Source organism: Microcaecilia unicolor, chromosome 9 (genome assembly GCF_901765095.1).
Source record: "Microcaecilia unicolor chromosome 9, aMicUni1.1, whole genome shotgun sequence".
NCBI lineage: Eukaryota > Metazoa > Chordata > Amphibia > Gymnophiona > Siphonopidae > Microcaecilia > Microcaecilia unicolor.
The window spans coordinates 15,723,225-15,750,774 of NC_044039.1; the positions used below are offsets into that span (position 1 = coordinate 15,723,225).

General features: G+C 41.2%; 1 protein-coding gene across 8 annotated transcripts in view; it reads left to right on the forward strand.

The window, feature by feature from the left end:
* The window catches only part of LOC115477839 (methyltransferase-like protein 25), a 272,956-nt gene that overhangs the window by 194,571 nt on the left and 50,835 nt on the right, over positions 1 to 27,550 (forward strand). For all 8 annotated transcript variants that reach the window (XM_030214940.1, XM_030214935.1, XM_030214934.1 and 5 more), the window contains 2 exons: positions 3,271 to 3,918; positions 7,519 to 7,666. In XM_030214940.1, the coding sequence (XP_030070800.1) occupies positions 3,271 to 3,918; positions 7,519 to 7,666 (796 nt within the window). The remainder of the gene's footprint in view (positions 1 to 3,270; positions 3,919 to 7,518; positions 7,667 to 27,550) is intronic.

The following is a 27,550-nucleotide window of genomic DNA, read 5'->3' on the forward strand; positions in this document are numbered from 1 at the left end:
CTTCGATACCGATGCCGTCGAGGTCGACGTCGAGGGGCCGGCGCAAGTTCCAAAAAGACGGTCCCGCAGAACTTGCCTCGCAACCTGAGTCCGTTTCCGGAGACCGAGACACAAAGCGCACGACTTGAGATTGTGCTCCGGCCCGAGGCACTGGAGGCACCAAGCGTGGGTGTCGGTCTGCGAGATCGGCCGGCCGCAGCGACCACACTTCTTAAATCCACTCGGGACCTTCGAGGACATCGACGGAAAAATCGCGTCGGCGAAGTCAAAGTCGGCAATGGTGGCTAAAATCACACCACGAAAAAATCAACCGACCGAGCGGCCACTAGGCCGCAACGTGGCGTCCCCGCTAGAAAGCGAGGGAAAAAGGGGAACGCGTGCTCCACACGCGCAAAAAAATTTCTTTTTTTTTTTTTTTTTTTTCTTTAAAACAATACAAACAAAAACAGAGGGAACCGAACGGTCCAAGCGACGATCCGCGTAAACGCGGTCGAAAATCCGGCGGCTGAACAGAGAGAGAGGCAAACGCACCACTCTCTCAGTCGCGGAAAAAAAGTAACTGGCGGGAGCGGTCGCGCACGGGCGGGAAGGCGGCCGCGCATGCGCGGTGGGCGTGGCCTGCGTGCCGACCGTCCCGCGAAGCTTCTTCCGGTTGGTGGGGGCTGCCGCGGACGTCAACCCCAGTCGTGAGAACAAGCAGCCTGCTTGTCCTCGGAGAATGGGAAAGCGCGGGGTACAAATGTAGCAAATAAAAAACCAAACAAACCAATATTCCCCACATCAAAAGATGCATCTTCTCTGCCGTTTAGTCACTATTTATGAGAATTCACATCTGGATGCATCTTTTACTCGTCATCTGCACGCCCAGTGTTTATAAAGTACGTCCTAGCACACCCCCTGTCTACCCCAGACATGTATGTGACATGCGTGGGCCTAATTTCCTATTCTGAAACGCTGCTGGTCATGTTCTTGGCTTTTGGATGGGCAGATGTTGATTTTGAGTATGTGAATGGCGTCTAACGTTTATAGCATTGCTAGCAAAGTGCACATGTGTAGACCCAGCAGGTACTTTTACCTAAAGACTTTATTTCTGCAGGTGCTTTTTTTTCATGAAAACTGCTATTTTTGGAAATGCAGGAGCTCAATTCCTGCATCCCTAACCCTGCTTTATGGGCAGAAATGCAGTATTCCCATTACTCTTTTTATATCCAGCGTTTTGGCTTTTTTAAATCTCCTCTTTGAGAGGTTTCTATCCATTGATGGAGTATCTTAGATTGCAGCTGGCCATCAATGGTCTATATTTGATATTTTGTTTGTGGCTTTGTAAACCTTGTCTGTTGTTTACTGATTGTTAGTCACGTTGAACTTGAGTATGTTCATGATAATATGGGGTATAAATAAATAAGTGGTCCTTTTACTAAGCCACGTAAGCATCTATGTGTGCCAAAATGGAGTTAACGCCCGACTACCGCATGGCTTTTGTGGTAATTTCATTTTTGGCACGGGTCCGATACGCACATCTGAAAAATATTTTTATTTTCAGACGCACGTAATGGACGCGCGCATGTCATTACTGCCCGGATTCTTTACCATTAGGTCAATGGCTGATGGTAAGGTCTCGGACCCAAAATGGACGCAAGACCATTTTGATTTTGTCGCATGTCCATTTTCGGCCCAGGAAAAAAGGCCCTTTTCACAGGCGCGCTGAAAAATGGATTGGCGCGCGCCCAAAACCCGCGCCTACACTACTGCAAGCCATTTTTCAGCGCGCCTTTGTAAAAGGACCCCTAAGTTTTTCACATTTTATATCTCCCAGTGTCCATTGTTTTATAACCCTTATCAATATGTAAATAGTAGCATTTATACGTCTATATCAATTTTATATTTGGAGATCCACACCGTGCAGAGACTTCAAAGAGATGCAATTTGGGCATGGCTTGAGCAGGAAGTTTACACATGCATTTCCCATTGTAAAAATGGAATACATATGTATGGGAAGAATTTCCATGTTGGGTTTTAAAGGTGCTTGTTTTGGTCAGAGCTTAATTTGAGAGATTAAGGGAGTCATTCTGCTCAAACCCTCCTCCTTCAAAATGAAACCAAATGTAAAATTGTGGCCTCACTACCAGCACTGGGTGCTTGAATCTTCCTTTAGGGATGGGAAAATGTATTTATTTATTTATTAGGATTTATTTACCACCTTTTTGAAGGAATTCACTCAAGGCGATATACAGTAAGAATAAATCGAACATAAGAAATAGACAATTGCAGCAGTAAAACTATTCAAATAATAATACAAAGTATGGCATAGTAAACTACTTACAATGTCAACACAATACTTAATAGAAGATTGTAATTGACATTGAAGGGTAAAGCAAGTAAGGTGACCGATTTAAAGAAAGTTGCTCATGAGGTCAGAGAGATGGTTAAATATGATCTCAGCTAGGGTAGGAGTGGATAAAAATGTGGAGTAGATAGCAAGTGGATATTATTTAGTCAATATACATACTGATAGTGATTTCAGAAAATATCTTAAAGGAACTACATTAATTTGCAGCTTGTATATATGATGGACCAGTTCTCTCTTATACTGTGGCCTTGGATGTATCTTAATTTTGTAATTTGAATTGACCAAACACACTTGCAAACCACTGTGTCTATGCGCATATACGTTGTTATAGTGATGAGTGGCAAGACCTCATACTACTATGGCTTGGTTACTTCATCCGGAAAAAAACAGCAAACAGCTCTAAGCCCACAGTGAAAAAGTAATCATTGGCAGAAAAACCTCTCATTAAGCTTCTTCAGTGATACAATAAATCAATCAAAACCACTTATCTGTACTGTGCTCTGCTGCTCCATTAATGTTTTCTCACAGAGTAAGGTCCCGACAGACCCGTTTCGCTTAGGCTTTTTCAAGAGTCCTCACCGTCAGACCCTGAGAGCTACAGTCCCATGGCATATGAAGCCAGCAAGCAGCTGCATAGACGTAGTGGTTTACAAGTGTGTACATGAGATTCACAGTGTGTTTAGTTGTGCAACTGATTTAATAGTGAATCGGATCTATTGTGGTTACACCCGCGTAATTTGAATTGAAACATCTTAACACAAGATTCACTAGTAGAAAATAATGGAGTAAATGATTGAAGTTGTCTCTCTCTTTTTTTTTTTCTTTGATTCTTGAAGTAAATGCTGTTGGTTGACATGATTGTTAATCTGTTGCTCATTTAATCAATGCATGCTATGTCTGATTTCCTCTGCTTTCTTTAGGTGATTGACCTGGGCTCTGGAAAAGGCTACTTGAGCTCTTTCCTGTCCTTGCATTATGACTTAAAGGTTTATGGCATTGATTCCTCAAGCATTAATACCTCCGGAGCTACAGAGAGGAACAGGAAATTGAAGAAGTACTGGAAAGCCTACCAAAATCATTCCGGAGGAGGCAGCAGCAGAGACCCAATGTCAGAAAGGGAAAAACAGAGGACAGCACAATACAACATGATGTGTAAAGAAACTGTTAGTGGAAAGCACTTATCTTCCAACATCAGTAGTCCATGTCAAGATCAAGTGATCAAGTCGGGTTCCCCCTCGGAAACGAATGTTCATCCAGTGGTTTCTGCCATGATAGGCACCGACAAGGAAACTTGTCTCCATCTTGCTGGTCAGCCAGAACCAGAGGAAGATGAACTTTGTCAGCATGCCTTTTCTTTCTTAAAAATCCTACCTACCAATGCAGTAGAAACTGCTTCTTCTTCAAAGTCCTTTCACCAGGGAGATCTTTGTGGTGAAGAAAAAGAGCAAAAGAAAACAGTAAATATTAAGGCCAAAGCTGACAAGCTAAACGAATCAAATGTTTATTCTCCTTTGACTTCCTACATTACGGCCAAAACAGAACTTCATGACATTGTTACAGATCTCGAGGTTATGTCCTATTTTGTTTAATTTGATCCATGGTATTATCTTGCATTTATGTGCTGTTCCAGTGTTGTTTGTTCCGCGAATGTCTTTTTGGAAATGGGCCTACTGTAGTTTTAGGCTTTGTTTGTAGCTACAAGATGCTCCAGTTCCTGCATCAAATAAAGATATTTTGGAAGTCATTGCCCCAGTTATACCCCTGCAGAATGCTGAAAGCTCTAAATACCATGATGCATACCATTTTTAAAAAATGGCTTATGGACTTTTCTTATAGAAAATTATCCAAACCTTTTTAAAACCCTGCTAAGCTAACTACTTTTGCTACATTCTTTGGCAATGAATTCCAGCGTTTAATTACATTTGAGTGAAGAAATGTTTTCTCTGATATGATTTAAATTTACTACTTAGTAGCTTAGTAACACAAGTGTGCTTATGATTATCATTTTTAGAATCTTGATATAGAGGGGATACATGATTTAAAATGGAAAGTACTTTTTACCTGTAAAACAAGTAAATGTAAATGTGTTTCCAAAGGTGCTTCCTGTAATCTAGTTATACTAGTACTTTAAAAGGAAAGGAGAAGTAGCATGACATTTAATTTTAAAATTGATTTAGCTGATTTGTGTGAATTATATTACTTGACGTTTGTTTTTTTGTTTTTATAACCTCAGAGTCTATGTATGGTGCCAAAAGATCAGCACTGAAATTTAGGCACTGTCAACTAAATTGGTAAACAAGCTATCGAGATTAAATTAATAACCTCAACAATCAGTAATTGTACTTAATTGGCACCAATTGCAATTTGAGTGCGTATCTGCGTGCATGCTGTTCTTTAACACCCGGCACCTAAATCCTCTAATGCCCAACTCAAAAGTGGGCGTGGCCAAGGGGGGGGCATGGGCATTTCAAAAAGTTGCATGCACTGTTATAGAATAGCGCCACTTATGCACTGAAATGCCATGAATTGGGTGCCACCAAAAATTATAATCCCAAAGATGTTTTTAAATTCGGGGGCACTATTTCTGTAATTTATTTATTTACTAGCCTTTGAGCCCGTGAAAACGAGCTATTATAGGAAGGGGGGGTTGAAAGGGCCGCCCCCCCCCCCGAGCCGTCACCACCCACCTTTCACCCGGCCGGGCCCTCGCTCCGCTATTGAAACAGCGAGGGTCCGGGAACGCAGCACTGAGCTCTGCTGACCTGCCGACGTCGGCCTTCCTTCTTCTTCTCTGCCTGTCCCGCCCTCGTGTGACTTAACATCGTCGAGGGCGGGACAGAGGCAGAGAAGAAGAAGGAAGGGCGACGTCGGCAGCTCAGCAGAGCTCAGTGCTGCGTTCCCGGACCCTCGCTGTTTCAATAGTGGAGCGAGGGCCCGACCGGGTAGAAGGTGGGTGATGGCGGCGACTCGGGTGGGGGGAGCGTTAGACGGTGGTGTCCCTCCCTCAGAAATAAGCAGTACAGACCCTCTCTGTTCCGCCCCCCCCGTCATCACGTATTGACGCGGGGGCGGGGCAGAGAAGGTTTCTATTCCGCATTTGCGAGTGAGTACGACACTCGCCTTTTATATATATTGATTGCATTTGTATCCCACATTTTCCCACCTATTTGCAGGCTCAATGTGGCTTACAGAGTTTGGTTATGACATAATCATTCCATATCTTGTAAATCCCAACGCATACAATACATACAGGTGTATAAGGTAGTAAATTCTACCTTCACATACTAACAGAGTCTCGGAGGTAACTTGTTTCACACAGGTTACACAGCCCTGTGATTTACCTAGATCATCATCGGCTCAATAAAAGCTGGTGTGAAGTTCGAGCGTTAAACTCCAAATTTTTACTTTTGAATTCCAATTTCAGTAATAAACTTCTTTACTTTAAATATCTTGTTTTAGGACTGTCTGCACACATCCATGTTTCGCTAACCCAGCATCAGGGTGATAATCCTAACAAGAACGCCGGCTAGTTTCCACGCCGTTATTTTACTTCAAAGTGGAAACTCACCGGCATTCATGTTAGGGCTATCCACCCATAAGTACATATGTATTGCCATACTGGGACAGACCAAAGATCCATCAAGTCCAGCATCCTGTTTCCAACAGTGGCCAATCCAGGTCACAAACACCTGGCAAGATCCCAAAAAAGTACAAAACATTTTATGCTGCTTATCCCAGAAATAAGCAGTGGATTTTCCCAAGTCTATTTTAACAACAGTCTATAGACTTTTCCTTTAGGAAGCCGTCTAAACCTTTTTAAAACTCTGCTAAGCTAACTACCTTTACCACATTCTCTGGCAATGAGTTCCAGAGTTTAATTACACATTGAATGAAGAAACATGTTCTCTGATTCGTTTTAAATTTACTACTTTGTAGCTTCATCACATGCCCCCTAGAACTAGTATTTTTGGAAAGTGTAAACAGACGTTTCACGTCTACCCGTTTCTCTCCACTCATTTTATAGACCTCTATCATATTTTCCCTCAGCCGTCTTTTCTCCAAGCTGAAGAGCCCTAGCCTTTCCTCATAGGCAAGTCGTCCCATCCCCTTTATCATTTTCGTCGCCCTTCTCTGCTTCTTTTCTAATTCCACTATGTCTTTTTTAAGATGCGGCGACCAGAATTGAACACAGTTTTCAAGGTGAGGTCACACCATGGAACGATACAAAGGCATTATAATGCCCTCATTTTTGTTTTCAATTCCTTATAATACTTAACATTCTATTTGCTTTCTTGGTGGTGACAGTCCTAAAACAAGAATTAAAATGTGGTTTTGTAAAAATTTGTAGTTTAACGCTCAAACTTCACACCAGCTTTTATTGAACCAATGATGATCTAGGTAAATCACAGGGCTGTGTACCCTGTGTGAAACGAGTTACCTCCTAGGCTCTGCTAGTGTGTGAAGGTAGAATTTACCACCTTATACACCTATTGTATTGCATGCCTTGGGATTTACAACATACTATGAATTAGGTGCCGGCATTTACAAGAGGTTTCAGCCGGCATAAATTCTGGCACTCAACTTATAGAAGGCACAAAGGGGCCTCCAAGGTTGGAACAACGTAGAAGTAGACGTCTTGAATATCAGTGAGCTGATAGACCGTGTTGATTGTCACCAAAAGTTGAGCGCGATTTACAGAACCCTTTGCTAAGTGCTCAAGTTTGGGTGACAATCAGTACAGTGTGTTTACCGCAACGCAGTCTATCAGCTCACTGATATTCAAGACGTCTACTTCTTGACCTCTGAGGCAGGCGCTCTGAGCACCGAAACATGGCCCATGTCGAGTCACCTTCTATTAAAGTTACTACGTTGTTCCAACCTTGGAGGCCCTTTTGTGCTTTTTGTGTTCCCTATTGGGATTTGTGTACTTTTGAACCCTCTCTTCTGCTGCCTACTCAACTTATAGAAGCAAGAATCAGCTCTAAGCGCAATTCAGTGAAGTGCCTGTTATAGAATAGTGCTTGGAACTGACTTTTGAGCACCATTTATAGAATTCCCCCCATAATGCAAAACTAGCCCAACTCTTTGTTTAGAATTTGTAATGTTTTTTTTATTGCGTGTTTGCTTTTAATTGAAGCCAGTTGGCGAGTTATTTTTTTTCCTTATAGGACTCCATGCTGGTGGGTCTACATACGTGTGGGGATCTTGCACCTACTACTCTACGGCTCTTTGCTTCAAAACCCGAAATCAAGGCTGTGTGCAGTGTGGGTTGCTGTTATCACCTATTATCTGAAGAATTTGAAAATACGGCAGAAGGTACAGCAATTCATATGAACATGAGCAAGAGATGTCCAAGGATATATTTTTAAAAAGCTGTTTTCTCATGACTGTTCTCCTTGAAAGATTATGGGGACACTTTCAAATGTATCTAGCTGATTAACTAAGGAAATAGGATTTTCATTGCAGTCACCGCTAAACAGCTTTATTTTGCCTGCTGAAACTGAATGTTCTTACAGTGGGGTTGAGGTGGGGGAATAGCTACAGACTTATCTCTTCCTTGCCTTTCCTGTCTAAAGTTATGGAAAAGCTGGTTTATGAAAAACTCAAGTTTTTCCACCAGCGTAGTATCTTGGATGGAAACCAGTTTGGTTTCAGATCTACACATGATAGTGAAACCTTGTTGCTTTCTATTTCAGAGAGAGTTTTCATAACGGCAAATCCTTTTTTTTTTTGGCTAGTTTAGTCATCACAGGAGTGTGGGGGGTGGGGTCAAACCTTAGTGAAAGGGGGGTAGAAATCTGGAAATACCTTCAAATGAGGGGACCTGTGTTTTGGAGAGAAAAACAAGAGTCAGGATCTTGAGGAGAGATTGAAAAACAAAGGGTGCCTCACTGGGAGAGGAGGGAGTATTTAATGGGAAAAGGTGCACCTAGTAGGGGGAGTAGAGACGTTTATTTTTTTAATTTTATTTGCACATCTGTTAGATTGCCATTTGCTAAGGATATCATGAGGCGTACTTTCAAAGCTCTTAGACTTTCAAAGTTCCATAGGTTACTATGGAACTTTGTAAGTCTAAGTGCTTTGAAAATGAGCCCCCCATGGCAGTGTACAATATCCCAGCTGAAAAAAAAACAATCAATGCAAATAGGACAACATATAATTGTATGAGCTGCTTTTGGTCCTGTAGAAAATCCCTGAGGCAGTGGTAGTTAAGCGCATACCCACGAAACACCGGCTGTTGTCGGGAGGACCGAAAGTTTCTGCTAAACAGCTAATAAAAAAATATAAAATTTATGTCTAAGGGAAGTTTTTTTTTTATTCTGCCTATGATTGAATAAGCAGGCACAATATTTGTGAGTGCCTGTGCTAGATTCTGAGGTTTTTTCTTCCTTTGTAATGTAACTGTCGTTCCTTTTGAGAATGAATGGGAGGTTGTTTCTATTTTCATTGTATTTTTACAAGACTTACAATAGTGATAAAATGGAGAGAAAAAACATCAGGTCAGGATTGATTAGCACAAGAAAATCTCCTATTAAAACTCAGATAAAATATGTAGAACACAAAAGGGAAGGAGGATGGGGCCTTCAGCTGCAGAACCCAATGAATGGAAAACAAATTAAGAGTAAAAATCATAAATCTTCTATGCCTGCCAAGTAAATTAAAACTTACTGGATGTTTTGTTATGAAAAGCTTCCCAACAGAAGCCAGTTCTTTTAAGGCTGATTTATATTTCTTTAATGAAATCTCAGTATGAAAATCAAGTGATATGGAATTCCAGAGAGAAGGTGCCGAGTCTGATGAGGAAAGGAGGGTGGGGGACTTAGTGATGGAAAGAAAAGGGTTCCCAGATGATGAAGAAAGGCAACACTTTATTTGATTGGTTTGTAAAGGTCAACTGGCGAGGGGAAAGAGCCTTTGATAGGGAAAATTCAGGGGCAGGGGACAGAGATGGCTGATGCAGGGAGGTGGGAGAGAATGGTCTTAGGGGGCATTAGAGTGAGGCCTTTTTTAAGGTGAGGGAGGGAGCCATAGAAGTGAGGAGAGTCGGTGGAGTGAGGGGGAAAGTGAGGGAAGATACAGATGGAAAAAAAAACCCCACCAGGTCACATACCTGCAGCCAAATTTACTCTCTCACATTCATCCACTCAGTCCTTGCACCACATACACAGATCCAAACTACACAGACCTCCCCTCCCCCAAAAGACCCTCATACTCCAACAGTGGTCAATCCAGGTAACAAATACCTGGCAAGATCCTAAAAAAGTACAAAACATTTTATACTGCTTATCCCAGAAATAGTGGATTTTCCCCAAGTCCATTTTAATAATGGTCTATGGACTTTTCCTTTAGGAAGCCGTCCAACCCTTTTTTTAAACCCCACTAAGCTAACCCCTCTACCATATTCTCTGGCAACGAGCACATCTCATCCACTAGTTACTCATGGTGCAGTGAGTCATTCACTATCCATGCAAAAGAACACTGTCAAAAACACAACATGCTAAACACAATGCTGCCTTCTGTTGCTTCACACATGGTGCAGTCACACCTCCCCTCACTCACTAATTCACATGCACACACTTGCACAAGCAGATCCCAATACTGTAGACATCCCTCATGCTGTACCTCCAACTTAATATCCAAGTTATATAGCCTTATTTAATTTATTTGTTTGAAAAATAACAGTTATCTTTGCATAATTTTGTAATATTTGGGACATAATTTTAAAGAATGTAGCACATAATTCCCTGAGGTTTAATAACCATGCAATAAAAGTGTTACTTTTGAAACACTAATGGTTTCTTAACAATATGAATACATTTCTCTTTGTTGGTAAAAATATGAAGCATACAGTATGGTGATAATTCTAAAAGTAGGCACCTCCTATTAGGTGCCCTGATGCATCACCCTGAGCGTCCATTCTATAATGACCTCTGGGCACCAAGGTGCCGTTATAGAATGCTAGTGTAGCCCAGGAGTGGCACACCGTAAGGTATAGAATGCTAGTGTAGCCCAGGAGTGGCACACCGTAAGGTATAGAATGCTGGAGTAGCCCAGGAGTGGCACACCGTAAGGTATAGAATGCTGGAGTAGCCCAGGAGTGGCACACCGTAGGGTATAGAATGCTAGTGTAGCCCAGGAGTGGCACATCGTAAGGTGTAGTGCTAGTGTAGCCCAGGAGTGGCACACTGTAGGGTATAGAATGCTAGTGTAGCCCAGGAGTGGCACACCGTAGGGTATAGAATGCTAGTGTAGCCCAGGAGTGGCACACCGTAGGGTATAGAATGCTAGTGCAGCCCAGGAGTGGCACACCGTAGGGTATAGAATTCTAGTTTAGCGCAGGAGTGGCACACCGTAGGGTATATAATGCGCCGTTACACCAGCCATAGAAGTGTTGTAACTGCTGGCAAGTAAATGTGATCAGGGGGTGTGTGACTTTCACTATTCTGTAAGTTAAGCACATAACTGGGAGCTGTGCTTATGCTCCGCCCACGTGTTTGCCCCCCTTTCAATTATACCCTGTAGCTATGTGCTGTCTTCTAGATCCAGCATCTCCCTTCCTCCTTGTCGCATCTTCTCTTTTCCTTTGGCAGCAGGCCAAGAACTTCTTAGACACACTTTACAGTCAGGAAAGGGCATGGACGAGCCTGCCATGAAACTGGTTCTGGCTCTGAGAGTCATAGAACCCTGTGTTGCGTCCTGCCCTTTCAACATACACTTCCTTTGCAGAGTTAGGAGCTGCTTGGAAAGTGTTAATAATGGAAACAGAATCTATAATTTGCCTTTACAGTTGCCCTCACTTAAAAAAAAGTGTATTAAAAAAAAAAGCAATAACCATGGAAACCCCTCAACATTTTCCCAAGTTCATAATTCAGATTAGAACATGAAAAATTGCTTTTGGGGATCACGTAGTGTTCTGTGTTTTGTTAGCAAAAGTCTTGAGCTCTCTAAGATATTCATATTGTAATATGTTTTATTATCACTTTGACCTTGCTGTGTTTTTGTAATGCCTCGTCTCTGAAAGTATTACGTGTATTCAAAATTATTCAGACAACCTAACAAAAATATAAAGAAAATGCACAACCTAAAGGAGATGATGTTTCGTGAGAAAAATGAGATGAAAAACAGTTGTGACACTTCTTAGTTAAAAGGATCGTGATGAAGCTTCATTGATAGACCCAGAAACTCTGCAGCTCCATGTTAGATAAGGTAGTCTTGAGACATTCTGTTTCGTTAAAATTGATGACAAGTTTCAGAGTTAAGTGGAACTTACTCTGAGGGGTCCTTTTACTAAGCCGCAGTAAAATTAGCATTTACCACCGCTTAACGCAGGAATTTAGTAGGTACTAAAGGAACTTATAGTGAGGCAGTGTGGCATCCATTGGGGGAATTCACAGCATTTCTCTATACAGATCCTGCATTAAGTTTCATTAGCACACAGTGCTCCCTTTGGGCCTCCTGTTTGGGAGATGGTAATTGCTCCCACGTTTATTTATTTATTTAGATTTTGCTCACACCTTTTTCAGTAGTAGCTCAAGGTGAGTTACATTCAGGTACTCTGGATATTTCTCTGTCCCAGGAGGGCTCACAATCTAAGTTTGTACCTGAGGCAATGGAGGGTTAAGATCACAAGGCGTAGCAGTGGGATTTGAACTGGCCACCTCTGGATTGCTCTAACCACTAGGCCACTCCTCCGCTTGTTATTCTTTAGGGTTCTACATGGAATGTTGCTACTATTTGAGGTTCTGCATGGAATCTTGTCACTCTTTAGGATTCCAGAATCTTGATATTCTTTGGGGTTCTACATGGAATGTTGCTATTCTTTGAGATTCTGAATGGAATCTTTATTTATTTATTTAGATTTTGCTCACACCTTTTTCAGTAGTAGCTCAAGGTGAGTTACATTCAGGTACACTGGATACTTCTGTCCCAGGAGGGTTCACAATCTAAGTTTGTACCTGAGGCAATGGAGGGTTAAGTGACTTGCCCAAGATCACAAGGAGCAGGAGCAGGATTTGAACCGGCCGCCTCTGGATTTCAAGACCGGTGCTCTAACCGCTAGGCCACGTTAACTGAGCATTAGTGGGTTAGCATGCGATATCTGTAGTGCTTTAACCCCAAAGCAGCTTCTATGCCAGTTCTCCGCTCATGCCAGTCCCTATCTCAAAAAAGCATTGAATGCGTGGTTCGTAAACCACGCGTTAAGTGCTTAGTGTGATTCAGTAAAAGGGTCTCTAAATGTCAAACTGTGCAGGTAAATTTGGTGATGTCATTATGGGTAGTGGGGGTTGTTTGTATTAGGTCAGTATGATCTTGGTTTCTTTTGCAGGGATCAGGTATATTTTTTGCACATACCATGACAACAAATGAACCTCATTTCTATGCCAGGGGCATGTGGACTGTGTTCTCGGTATCTCAAATTGTAACCATGAAGATCAACCTAAGTTGCTCTGAAATTAACTGGCTAACAAGACTCTGGATTAGCTGGTACCCAGGGGTGGATATAGACAGCTAATCAAAATGGAGGGATCAGAATAGACTGCTTAAAATTGAAACTGAATAGTAAAAGGGGTAACATTTCAAGGATTGCAACGACAAATATCTCCAGAATGGGGAATAAGAGAGAAGGAATTGAAACCATGGAAACCATGGTCTTGGCAGATGTAAGAAATATGTCATGATATCTGTCTTATTTTCTTGTTTCTACCTTTCTAATTCTCCTCCTAACATCCAGTGGTGCTTTTATTCTCTGATTGTCTAGCTGATGAGCTATTTCAGAGCACCTAAGAAGGACAGAGCAAAACATGAAGTAGTTTTCACAATTAACCCCAGGATAAGTGTGTCAGAAATAAAATAATTTCAGTATTTTCCAGATATATGACTAGAAAATGTCGAACATATTAATACCTTCATACAAATTTATGCTCCTCATAATTAATGACCATCTTCACTGAAGAGTGATATAGATATTTTTTATGTGATCTATTCGCCTAGACAACCTTCTAATAGGTGGTATATCAAATTAATATGAAACTTGAAACATGTTTGTTCTTGCTTTACTGCCCTTCATCGTACAAAACGCCAAAGCAGTTTACAAATGTAAGCAAAGAAAACAGAAAAAAAAATGGCAATCAACAGAACGAGGATAGCACGGAGAGGACTATAGAAGAGAGGTAAGTAAAGAAACTACCAAACCCAACTACTATGGCCCAGATTGCCAACAGCTCCGACCCATCATGAAACACAGTCACAAAAAAGCCTTTAGTCACTTTAAATTTCTTGTAAGAATATTTAATGCATAAGTTTGAGAAACGAGTTGAGTCAAGACGAGCCCAAGATACCGGCAGAATCACCCAAAGATTCTCACGCTGGGAATGAAGCGTCCTGGAGGGCACATAATGGCATCACCAGAAAAGAGTGAGAAGAAAAGGGAGCCCAGTATAGAATGCCTTGTGGGCAAGCAGAAAATTTTGAAAAGAAACCGTTATGTTACTGGTAACCAGTGGTTTTGATATAAGAGATCTGAGACATCATCAAATTTGGACACATTGCTCAATAACTGAGTAGTTGTATTCCGTCTAGTTTGCCACTGATGGGGATCAGAAAACCAAATCCCACAGTGTTACCGAATTGCAGTAGTCTACTTGTGAGAAGACAAATGCATGAAATAGTGTACGGAGGATAATTCCTCTGAAAATCTCCTGCGACAGCATTAGCACTATCCAGGTGGTGCCAGGGAGGTCTGGAGGTAGAGCTGGAAGTTGTCTGGGTAAATTACTACAGGAAAATAACTATCCAGGTAAGTTAGGATGGTTATCTGAGCGCCGGTGCTGTATATCGGTGGTACCCAGAAGCCTATACCTGGATAGTCAGTACTGACATTTAGGTATTACCTGGTGCTTTATATTCGAGTATACATTTAAACGCTACGACTGGCATTTAAATCAAATGCTGACTGCAGTGTTTAATTACCAGGAGGATTGTCTGTCTAGCTCACTTTCATGCAGTGTTTTCACAGTATATGTTTTGTGTTAAAATGACAGTTTGACATATATCTCACTTTATGCTTCCCTCAGCCGTGTTGGCTGTCTGCTTAACTGCCAGGTGGTTATATGTTTTTAGCTTTAGTGTTAGGTTAAGGGAGATAGTGTATGAAGGAAGCATATGCCTTCTGTTTTCTACACCAAGATCCTTCTACTTTCATCAGATTCCATTGAATCTGAGCTGTGCAAGGATACGAGTTATTGCTGATCCCTGAGGTAGCAGTAGACTTCTGATGTGAGAATGAATGTAGTTTGTGTTCTCTTAATAAAGGGGAGAAAGAGAATGGACTTGATATATCACCTTACAACTACATTTAAAGCGATTTACATGGTATGTACAGGTGTTTATTTGTTCCTGGGGCAATGGAGGGTTAAGTGACTTGGTCAGAGTCACAGGGAGCTGCAGTGGGAATCAAACCCAGTTCCCTAGGATCAAAGTCCACTGCACTAAGTACTAGGTTACTCCTCCTCTAGCAACATTCCATGTAGAATAGTAGCAGCATTCTGTATAGAATCTCAAATAGGGAAAGGGAAATGGGACTTGATATACCACCAGCGGTTAGTATAGTATATACAGGTTCTTATTTGTACCTGGGGCAATGGAGGGTTAAGTAACTTGGTCAGAGTCACAAAGAGCTGCAGTGGGAATCAAACCCAGTTCCCCAGGATCAAAGTCTACTGCACTAATCACTAGGTTACTCCTCCACTAGTAACATTCCTTGTAGAATCTCAAATAGTAGCAACATTCCATGTAGAATCTCAAATAGGGAAATGGAAATGGGACCTGATATATTGCCTTTCTGTGGTTTTTGCAACTACATTCAAAGCAGTTTACATAGTATATACAGGTATTTATTTCATACCTGGAGCAACGGAGGGTTAAGTGACTTGCCCAGAGTCACAAGGAGCTGCAGTGGGAATCAAAGTTCCCCAGGATCAAAGTCCGCTGCATTAACCACTAGACACCTTCTTCACTCCTAAAAGCTTTTAACATGAACATAAGGTAAAGGACCAAGTCACTTCAGTTAGTTAATACACTGCAGGAAGCAGATGTTAAATGACTTATCAATTACACTTTGTTTATTGTGCAATTTAACACCTTTAGTTATTCCTTTTGGCCTTTATATCCTGTGAAACAAACTACGCTGCAATCATCACCTGCTCCTGCAATTTAAAACTCTTAAATTCATAAACTGCAGATGTAAATAAGTAGGAAATCGCACACGTAATGTGACACGCTGGCGTGTTTGCCCTTCCTCTGTTGGCAGACTTGAATACAAATCTGTGGGGCCTCAGTGAGGAGGGGCATGGTAAAGTAGGGATTGGTAGGTGGCATATGGTATGTTGGTGGGATGAATGTATGCTAATAAGATAAATGTTAGCATATCTACAAATACCTCTACGATGTGAACTAAAGAAGTAAAGGCCTCAGAATATACCAGCACTAAGAAGCACTTTAGTTCTAAGTATCACAGGCATAAAAACCTTCTGTAAGTATCTTATTTATTTATTACAAGGTGGTGAAAAAGTGACACCTCTTAAACCGTTATTTCTATCGTTGAATGTGAAGTGCTTCCAAACTTGGGCCTACATATTTCACATTTCTGCTTCAGGGACCAGAAAACGCACTCACAATGCGTGTGGAAGAAGTGCACGTGAAACTGAACTGAAAGTGGCCATTGACGCATCATGAACGTGTGTTCTGGCCCCTGAAGCAGAAATGCAAAACACATCGGAAGAAAGCTGCATTTTCTGAGCAGCAAACTCAAGATGCACAGTTTGAAGATTTGAAGAAAATACAAAGCTACATAATCACAGGCAAGTTAGATGCAAGGTATTGACAAGAATGGCTAAAAGAGAATTTGGAAAGAAGCTTGATGTGGAGGCAAAAACTCATAATATAAACTGTGTTAGGCACATTAGAAGCAGAAAGCCTTTGAGTGAGTCAGTTTGAACATTAAGGGGCCCTTTTACCAAGCTGCGTTAGGAGGGGCTCTGCGGTGGAGTCAGCGTATGAATTTGCAGCGCATCGAGGCTCTTTTTTACCACAGTGGGGTTTTTTTAAAAAACTTTTTTTATTCTTTTATTGAAAAGAGGCAGCTCCTTGTGACTCTGGGCAAGTCACTTAACCCTCCATTGCCCCAGGTACAAATAAGTACCTGTATATAATATGTAAGCCGCATTGAACCTGCTATGAGTGGGAAAGCGCGGGGTACAAATGTAACAAAAATAAAAAAATAAATAAAAATAACAATAGAACAAGATTGTCAGTTATCAATATAACCTTAAACCAACCCTTCCAAATAAGGCATAAGAACAGATGTAAGTTACTGCTCACTAATAATATCCCATACCCTCTCCCCCCCTTCATCTCCCACGATGAAACTCCCTACCCTAGTTAGTAGATGAACAGGAAGCGTCCGGATGTGAGGTCCATTGAACATATAAGTCCCAAATCTTATGATACTTGAGTTAGATGTCCTGTGTGCGTGGCTGTGAATCTAGATATCAAATGAATATAGTCCAGCTTGCATAGAATTATCTGAAGGCCAGGAAGAGTGGGGCTCTTCCACGCTGCTGCTAAAAACATCTTATTTGCCAGAAATGCCTGTGTGGCAAAATGATGGATAGGCTTTTTTACTCCACGGGATTTGAAGTGTAGAAGAAGACAATCCATTTTCATAGGATAATTAACTGCAGTTACATTAAAGATGAATTTCAATTCAGCGACCCAAAACGCTTGAGCCATGGGGACTAGACCACCAAATATGGAACATATCCCCCTCCAGCCCACATTGACGCCAACACAGTGTTGACCCTGAGTGGAACATCTTTGCTAAACGCTGGGGAGTATAATACCAACAGTAAAGTATTTTATGCCCACTTTCAACCAATGCACTAGTCGCAGTGGGGGGTTTTTTCTTTTTTTTTTTTTTTTTTTTTTTAAAGGAAATGGCTGTGCAGTAAGTATAAACTTGCTGATTGGCCATTTCCAGGGGGAGACCTTACTACCTTTTATTTAGGAAGGCGGTAAGAGCTCCCTCGCTTAACCCTGCAGTAAAATAAAAAAATATTTCTGGTCACGCCAGAAGTGGCGCACGTGGGGCAGCACTTCCGCCAGCACTGTGGTGGGCTGGCAGTAACGTCAGATTGGTGCGCGCCAGCACTGTGGTAGCTGTACTGCAGTGTTGTAAAAGGAGCCCCTAAATCATCAAGGAATGAAAGGAGCACTCGGGAAGGACATGGCCCCAGCAGAGAGATGAAATTAGTTCTTTGCTTCGGTCTTTATTGAGGAGTATGTAAGAGAGCTGCTAGTGCCAGAAATTACATTTAATTGTGGTGATGTGGAGGAACTGTAACAAATCTCTGTGAACCTGGAATATGTAATAGGCCGAAGAGTAGCAAATCACCTGGACTTGGATAATATACAGCCCAGAGCACTGAAAGAACTCAAAGAATGAAATTGTAGATCTGTTATTAGTAATATGTAACCTTTCATTAAAATCATCTATAGTGCCTGAAGATTAGAAAGTGGCCAACATAATGCCAGTTTTTGAAAGGTTCCAGGAAACTGCAGACCAATAAGCCTGACATGGGCAAAAAGAACAAAATTACTGTCATATTACATAAACATGGGTTCTTCGAGGAAAAGCAGGTCATATCATTCTCACAATTGGGTGATGTCATCTTGTGGAGCCTGGTGCAGATATTGCCCAGTGCACTGTCCTCTAAGGAGTGGCCTGGTGTGGGCAAATGTTTTTTTTTTGTGAGCAACACGATTTTCAAAAACAGCTATTTTTGAGCACCAGTATTAACGATTTGTGAGCAACCATGTAAAATCTGTGAGCAAAATTCCTAAAATATATGAGCAATCGCTCATGCACTCTGCTTAGAGGGAACATTGATCCCCCTGCATATGTGTGGATGCCTTCCCACCTGATGTGCGAGTGCGGGACCAGCAGTTTTCACTTTTTCACTGAGCAAAGTGGTTGCGTTTGTGCTCTCTTACTCGGCATATTTAACTTTTTGATGTTTTATAGTGCTTTCCCTGTGTTTTTTTTTTCCTTGTTTTTCCTCCTTTTTTTTCCCAACCCTTCAAGTATCCCTATTGCCTTTTCGCCGGGTTTAAGTTTTCGGGTTTTTTTTTTTTTGTTAAATTTGTACCCCGCACTTTCCCACTCATGGCAGGCTCAATGCGGCAGGCAATGGAGGGTTAAGTGACTTGCCCAAAGTCACAAGGAGCTGCCTGTGCCGGGAATCGAACTCAGTTCCTCAGTTCCCCAGGACCAAAGTCCACCACCCTAACCACTGGGCCACTCCTCCACTGTTGCTACTATTTGAGATTCTACATGGAATGTTGCTATTCCACTAGAAGTCGGCCCTTGTAGATCACCAATGTGGCCGCGCAGGCTTCTGCTTCTGTGAGTCTGACGTCCTGCACGTATGTGCAGGACGTCAGACTCACAGAAACAGAAGCCTGCACAGACTTCTACATGGAATGTTGCTAGTGGAATAGCAACATTCCATGTAGAATCTCCAATAGTAGCAACATTCCATGTAAAATCTCCAATAGTATCTATTTTATTTTTGTTACATTTGTACCCTGCGCTTTCCCACTCATGGCAGGCTCAATGCGGTTTACATGGAACAATGAAGGGTTAAGTGACTTGCTCAGAGTCACATGGAGCTGCCTGTGCCTGAAGTGGGAATCGAACTCAGTTCCTCAGTTCCCCAGGACCAAAGTCCACCACCCTAACCAGTAGGCCACTCCTCCACTCGGGTTCCCCCAAGGACTGGGTGGGTAGCCCTGCTCTAGGGTATCGATTTATGTTCTTAATGTTTAACCTCGTAAGACTTTTCTTGGGGACATCACCATTTTGGTAGATCTTCTCTTGGACTCTCGCTCCCCTTTTGTAAACTGCCTAGATCTGGTAAAGGTAGGCGGTACTTTTTGGGGATCTTACCAGGTATTTGTGACCTGGATTGGCCACTGTTGGAAACAGGATGCTGGGCTTGATGGACCTTTGGTCTGTCCTAGTATGGCAATACTTATGTATATATCAAGTGTTTATGTTTAAAAATATGACCTCTAGAACTGGGCATAAAACTCCACATGAGTTCTCACAAGTGGTTTATTATTCTGGTTATACCTTTTCTTATACACCTAGCATTCTGCTGGTTATCACCATCCTTTTTCACACATTGTTGACAACAATGTGATGATGGTCATATTCATTCTGAGATCCCTCTCCTGTTCAGTCTGTCTCATCCATTGTACTCTTGAATGCCTCTTCATTTTTACATTAAATTGTAGTTGTCAAACCCTTGACTAACTCTCAGACTTTTCTTAAATCACTCACTTAAGTTTTTCTACTTTGTAGTGCTCATAAAATTAGAATTTTGTTTCTGTGCCTTGGATTTGTGCTTTAAATCATGAATCCACAAAATTCATGCTTCTCACATAATACGACCACAAACTCAGAACTAGAAGTTGGATAAGTGTGCTTCAAAGAAGTCTGATTATCCTACTTGAATATTGGTTAGTAAATTGAAATTTAAGTTTGTTGGTTATCCTTATGATCCTGTACATTATTACAACCACACTTATGTATCATTTTCTATTGGTTTTGGAAATGTGTTTCAAAAAGCACTGACAGAAAATCAAGTTTCAGTTTGCTTCTTCTGTTAGCTCTGGTAGAAACTTGACCACCGATATGTTGGAAACCAACCATGTTGAACATGGGTTATATGGTGGTTACCTCCCAGGTACTGTTCTTTGTAATCCAGAGAGCTGATGAGTGGATCCTGGTGCCAGTCATGTGGATTTAGCTGTGTGTGATCTCTAGGTACCATATCCCATTACACTTTACTGTGTTACTTTGGCCTGAGTCCCAAAGTAACCCCTGCCAGTGCAACTGATTAACGCATAGCTTTCTCGATGTACTTGGCCACTCTTTGTGCAGTTACCTCACACTGACAGCTGTATATGATCTCCAGTCAGTTGTAAGTTTTCCACAGTACTGGCACTAATCTTATTTTGCCTTGGGATATTCTGCTGCAGCTCAGAAGTGGTCAGAAGTGGTTAGAAATAGAGCTGTAACATTTTTTACTTCTTCCTTTATGTACCTTTTTTGTTTAATTTACACTTCATTATTTTTGTCTCCACAAAAGAAGTTACTGCAAACATTCAAACACGTTGAGTTTCTAGAAAGCAGATGAGGAGCTTTTTTTGATATGACGTCTAAATCTGATTTGGGACGTTTTACGGAAACCGTCCAAAAATCCAGTAGCGAACGTGGTCATTTTCAAACCAGAAAAAAGTCCAACTTTTTGTTTCAAAATTGGCTGTTTATTAGATGTGTTTGTGTTCAGTGTAGTTTATCTTTTTGGACCATTTTCAAAAACAAGACAAAAAAAGTTCAAGGAAAAAACATACGAAAACAAGCCATTGGGATGTATGGGGAGCCAGCACTCTTAGTAGACTGGCCACACAGACATCCCAGCAGAGCAGTGGGACACTCTAGGGGGCACTGCAGTGGAATTCACGTGAAAGGTCTCACTATTATCCCCTTATATTGTATGGTGAGCCCTACAAAACCTACCAAAAACCTACTGTACACAACTACAATATCCCATATGCCTACAGGTGTCACCTATGTGTGGATACATTAGGTTTTTGATGGGTTTTGGACAGCTCACACTTTCCACCACATGTCTAACAGCGTGGGATATGGGTGTGGGTCCCCTTCTGTACAGTGCACGCCACCGACCACTAGGCTACTCCAGGGACCTGCTTGCTGCTCTAATAGACTATATAACATCTGAAGCTGTCATAGAGGCTGGTATATACTGTTTCTTTCATATCATTAGGGGGGTGGGAGGGGGTCAGTGACCACTTGGAGAGTAAGGGGTGCCATGCCTTAATTCCTCCAGCAGTCATCTGGTCATTTAACAGGTCTAGACTAAAATGTTTTTATCCACGGACATTTTGGCTCTGTTCCATTATGGCAGAGAAACGTCCAAGCTTCGGGAATGCCCAGATCCTGCCCGCATCATGCCCTCCTTGTGATTTGGACACACTGCATAGAAAACAGTCTTAAAAATGGCTTTCAAAAATAGCTATTTTGTCAAAAAAAAATTCCATCTGCTGCTGTTTGTCACTTAGTCGATGTTTTTCTGTTTTGAACATGAGCCCCCGTGTATCCGTGTTGCAAAGAAAATAACACCTAATATATTTGAGGAAATGGCAAATTGAGAAACGAAGCATACGCAAATCAACTTCTTTGAGGAAGCTGATGTTATCTTTCTGTACGTAGTAGTATAAATATACACTACCATATGATTGTTGCTTTTTGCAATATTTAGATAATCGGGGGAGGGGGGAGAGAGAGACTTACCACCTATTACAAGCTTTTTCTTTAAAAAAAAAAAAAGTTCCTGCCTGCTATAAGACAGTGCTGTGCTAAGGGAACTTTATTTTCATATTGGCCATCTGAATGCCCTCCCGCGGGAGGTGGTGGAAATGAAAACAGTAACGGAATTCAAACATGCGTGGGATAAGCATAAAGGAATCCTGTGCCGAAGGAATGGATCCTCAGGAGCTTAGTCAAGATCGGGAGGCGGGGCTGGAGGTTGGGAGGCGGGGATAGGGCTGGACAGACTTGTACGGTCTGTGCCAGAACCGGGGTTGGGAGGCAGGGCTGGGGAGGTGAGGATAGTGCTGGGCAGACTTATACGGTCTGTGCCTGTGCCAGAGCCGGTGGTTGGGAGGTGGGGCTGGTGGTTGGGAGGCGGGGATAGTGCGGGGCAGACTTATACGGTCTGTGCCCTGAAGAGCACAGGTACAAATCAAAGTAGGGTATACACAAAAAGCAGCAAATATGAGTTATCTTGTTGGGCAGACTGGATGGACCGTGCAGGTCTTTTTCTGCCGTCATCTACTATGTTACTATGATTTCAGTATGAGTCAGAAATAACTTTCTTAAACCTCATTTGAGAGCAGTTTGGTTGAAGCATTTTAGGACATCAGAGAGGGATTATGAACTAATTGTAAGGTTCAAGTGTGTGTAAATCCCAGCAGCCATGATGAATAATTTTGAAAATCAGTCATTAATTTTTTTTGGTATAATATTTTACCCGCAGCCAAAAAAAAAGGCAAACGAGAAGGTTTCGAAATTACAAAATAAAATAACTGCTGGATTAATAATTCTTTCTCACCTGCAAAGAAGAAAAAGACCTTTGACCTTATCCTATCCATTATTCAGAAAAGAATAATTTTATTAGTTGGTTAATTATCTTTTTTAGGTATCTCACAGACCTGGTGGAAGAAGAACAATGAGTGGGACACTGTTATCAGGGTACAAATTGTATCGCAGTGATAGAGTGGATCAAATTGGAGGGGGGGGGGGGATTGTGCTAGCTGTTAAAGAGGGAACTGAGTTAAAATATATATATATTCTACATGAAACAGCAGCGTGGAGTTCTTGTGGATAGATTCCCCTGTGTGAAGGGAAAGAGTATACTGGTAGGGCTGTAGTACTGTCCGCCAGGATAGAATGGACAGACTGATGAACAAATGTTTACAGAAATTAAGAAAGCTGGTAAATTGGGCAACATTATAATAATGGTTGACTTCAATTACTTGAATATTGAGTGGATAAATGCTACATCAGGGAATGCTAGGGAGGTAAAATTCTTAGATGTAATAAATGACTGCTTCTTGGAGCAACTTGTCCAAGAACCAACAAGAAGGGGAGCTATTTTAGATCTAGTCCTTAGTGGAATGCAGGGCATGGTACGAGAGGTAACGGTGTTGAATCTGCTGGGAAACAGTGATCATAGCATGATCAAATTTGAGCTGATATCTGGAGTGAAGTCACTAGAAACCTACTGTAGCAGCATTCAATTTTCGAAAGGGTGACTATGACAAAATGAGGAAAATGTTTTAAACAAGCTGAAAGGTTCCGCTGCAAAGGTTAGGACTTTAAATTGGGCATGGATGTTGTTTAAAAATAGTATTGTGGAAGCCCAAACCAGATGTATTCCATGTATTAACAGAAGTGGAAAGAAGAACAAATGACAGCCAGCATGGTTAAAAGGTGAAGTGAAAGAGGCTATTAAAGTCAAAAGAGCATCCTTCAAAGAACGGGAAAAGGATATGAATGAAGAAGAAGCAATTTAAGCAGTGTCAAGCTAGGTGCAAAGTACTGATAAAGAAGGCTAAAAGAGAATATGAACAAAAACTTGCCGTGGAGGCAAACACTCATAGTAACACCTTTTTCAGGTAAATCAGAAGCAGAAAGCCTGTGAAGGAAATTTTGAGACCTCAGGAAAGAGCAAAAGGGGCACTCAGGGGACGACAATGCAATAGCGGAGAGATTGAATGAATTTTTTGCTTCGGAGAGTGATAAATCACTTGGACCGGATGGCATACACCCCAAGGTACTGAAACAACTCAAACATGAAATTGCTGATCTGTTAGTGATCTGTAACCTGTTGTTAAAATCATCCATAGTACCTGAAGATTGGAGGGTAACTAATGTAATGCCAATTTTTAAAAAGAGTTCCGGGGTGATCCTGGAAATTACAGAATGGTAAGCCTGATGTCAGTGCCGGGCAAAAATAGTGTAAACTAAATTAAAGAATAAAATTATGGAACAAATAAGACACCTGTGGTTTAATGGGACAGAATTGGCATGGATTCAACCAAGGGAAGTCTTGCTCCACCAATTTGTTTCATTTCCAGTAAACATGTGGATAAAGGTGAATCAGTTGATGTAGTATATCTGGATTTTCAGAAAGCTGTTGACAAAGTTCCTCATGAGAGACTCATGAGAAAATTAATAAGTCATGGGATAGGAGACTGTCTTTCTGTGGATTAGGAATTGGCGGACAGAAAACAGAGGGTAGTGGTTAAATGGCCATTTTTCTCAATAGAGGAGGGTGAATAGTGGAGTGCTGCAGGGATCTGTAATGGGACCTGATTAATGGCACCCGACATAATAGACCATGACAAAAAAAAAAAAAAACGACTAAAAAAACCTAACAAAATAGACTAAAACCAAAACAGACCATGACAAAAAAAAACCCTCCCAAAAAAAACCCCAAGACAAAATAGACTCTACACATAACAGGACAGGGAAACCTCCTTAAACAAGCTGGATTATCTTGTCAAGCAGATTCATGATTCTCACTAGATACCAAGTGTGGATAGTGAAGTCAAGGCGTAGGCAGGTGCCAGGACTTTCAAGTGACAAGCCGTGGACTTTCTCAGTAAATCTATTTCATCAGACCCTTTTCTGGGAGTCTATTTTGTCAGGGACTTTTATGTCGGGAACTTTTTATGTTTGGAACTTTTTTGTCTGGTTTCTTTTGACCGGTTTCTTTTGACAGGGTGCCCTGATTAATATATTTATTAATGATCTAGAAAATGAAATGACAAGCGAGATGATCAAATTTGCAGATGACACAAAACTATTCAAGGTTGTCAAAACACATGCGGTTTGTGAAAAATTGCAGGAAGATCTTAAGAAACAGGAAGACTGGGCATCCAGATTGCAGATTAAATGTAATGTGGACACATGCAAAGTGATGCCCATTGGTTAAAATAATCCGAATCAGTTACCTGATGCTAGTGTTCACCTTTGGAGTCAGTACTCAAGAAAAAGATCTAGGTGTCATTATAGACAGCATGCTGAAATCTTCTACCCAGTGTGCAGCAGTGGCCAGAAAAGCAAGGAACTGCTAGGAAAAGGATGCAAAATAAGACCAAGAATATTATAATGCCTCTGTATCGCTCCATGGTACAATCTCACCTTGAGTATTGTGTTCAATTCTGGTTGCCATATCTCAAAAAAGATATAGCGGAATTAGAACAGGTTCAAAGAACAGCTACAAATGATAAAGGGATGGAACTCCTCCCATAGGAAGAAAGGCTAAAGAGGTTAGGGCTCTTCAGCTTGGAAAACAGATGGCTATAGGGGGATATGATTGAGCTTTATAAAATCCGTAGCAGTAGTATAGAATGGGTACTACTACTACTACTATTTAGCATTTCTATAGCGCTACAAGGCATACGCAGCGCTGCACAAACATAAAAGAAAGACAGTCCCTGCTCAAAGAGCTTACAATCTAATAGACAAAAAATAAATAAAGTATATAAAAAATAAGTGTCTATAGAAGCAGATATATATCAACATACTTATTGTGCACAGTAATGGACAATAAACAAAAAAATCTGCCACTGATAGAAGTGAATCAATTGTTCACTCTTTGAAAAAGTACAAAGACGAGGGAGCACTCAATGAAATTACATGGAAATACTTTTAAAACAATTAGGAAATATTTTTTTCACTCAAAGAATAGTTAAGCTCTGGAACTCGCTGCCAGGGGTTGTGGTAATAGCGGTTAGTGTATCTGGGTTTAAAAAAGGGTTGAACAAGTTCCTGGAGCAAAGTTCATAGTCTGTTTTTGAGATGGACATGGGGGAAGCTACTGCTTGCCCCGGGATTCATAACATGGAATGTTGTTACTAATTAGGTTTCTGCCAAGTACTTGTGACCTGAATTGGTCACTGTTGGAAACAGGATACTGGGGTAGATGGACCACTGGTCTGACCCAGTACGGCTATTCTTATGTTCTTAACTAAAGTATCATAAGCATTGATGAACAAATTTTATTTCAGGAACTGTTTCTAAAGAATGGGTTAAACAGCCAGCCACATCAAGGCCTGACATAAAGTCCAACAGTCTAATGAAGGCCTTCTTTTTTCCAAAATGGCTTCATTAAAGACTTTACTTATGTGTGCTTTAAACTTTTGTGAATCATAAATTCTTTATATGTATGAATGCTGCAATGAAACACTTTAAGAAATATTAATTTTTATGCTTGCAGTGTTATTAGAAGTCATAGAGTTGTATTTGCTTCATTTTGAATGACAATTATTCCAACCAACCCTAGAGGGACAAGCAATTATGTTTGGAAATCTATTAAATACCACATCCTAACTATTTTAAATGGATCTTTGAAGTGTTCTACAACCAGTACACGCAAAGCCATTTTTTTTGTAAATATAATCACATGTTATAGAATTACTCTCCTCTTAACCCCATTTTATTTATTACAACTTAAAAATCAAAGAACACTTCTTTGAAAGGAAATTATGTATTCCAAGAAAGTTACAATTCACAAAGAGAAAAGTAAAGGAAAAAATAATTAGAAATACATCAGATGGTAATCCATTAATGTAGACTTAAGTACTCATACCAGAAGATAGTTTAAGAATTCAAAATGAAAAAAAAAAAGAAATAGGTTAAGATAGCTTTATTAACCAAACAGTTCCTATACAATTAATAATAGATCAAAAAGCATGATTACTACCCAAAACTTGGAAGCCCCTGTCCCTTGAAGAAAGAATTGAAGCAGCTCATAGAACATGTAAGAATCACTTCCAGTGAAACAAAGCACTTACAAGGGTGTCTTTGACTGAAATTTAGCACCCAAAGACAAAATCTGCTGACAATAATGTAAGAATTTCTTCATTCTATTCTGTGTCCATTTAGAGATGTCTGAAAAGACTGGTTCCTCCACCCACCCCCCTCAGTGCAGAGGTCTACTCTCTCCACACTCCCAACTCTGACTGGGGAGTTCCAGCACATTCTGGGCTAGGTCCTTGGCTTCAGGGCCAATCAAGGCACAGAGCATTAGCACTAAAGGGGTTTCTCCAGCGGCACTCCTTGTTATTTTACCTGTTTCTGTTTACAGTTTTCCACTTTTACCGTTCATTGTTCTACTTTTTGATAGTAAACCTATGAGTTTATTAGCTCTGTTGTCCTGGACTGACTAAGAATCCTGGCAGTTTGTAATCTCAGACTGTGAGTGGTTTTCTGGGAACTGTGGGACCCCTAGAATTGTGGCCCCAGTATCCCTAGAAACCACTGGGGAAATAATTTGCGGGTGGGAGACTTCCCCAGAGGCAAGCGGGTCCCAGTAGGCGGGTGGAGGGTATGCCAGTGTAGGCGCACATGGGCTTGGGCAGTGCTGGGTAGGACCCTCCAGGTGGCCACAGGGTTAACCTCAGGTGATGCTAGGGGTAGTACTCAGGTGTTACGTGACACAAGGTTTTTACCCTACTACAGACTTGAGTTCATTCCCTCTCATT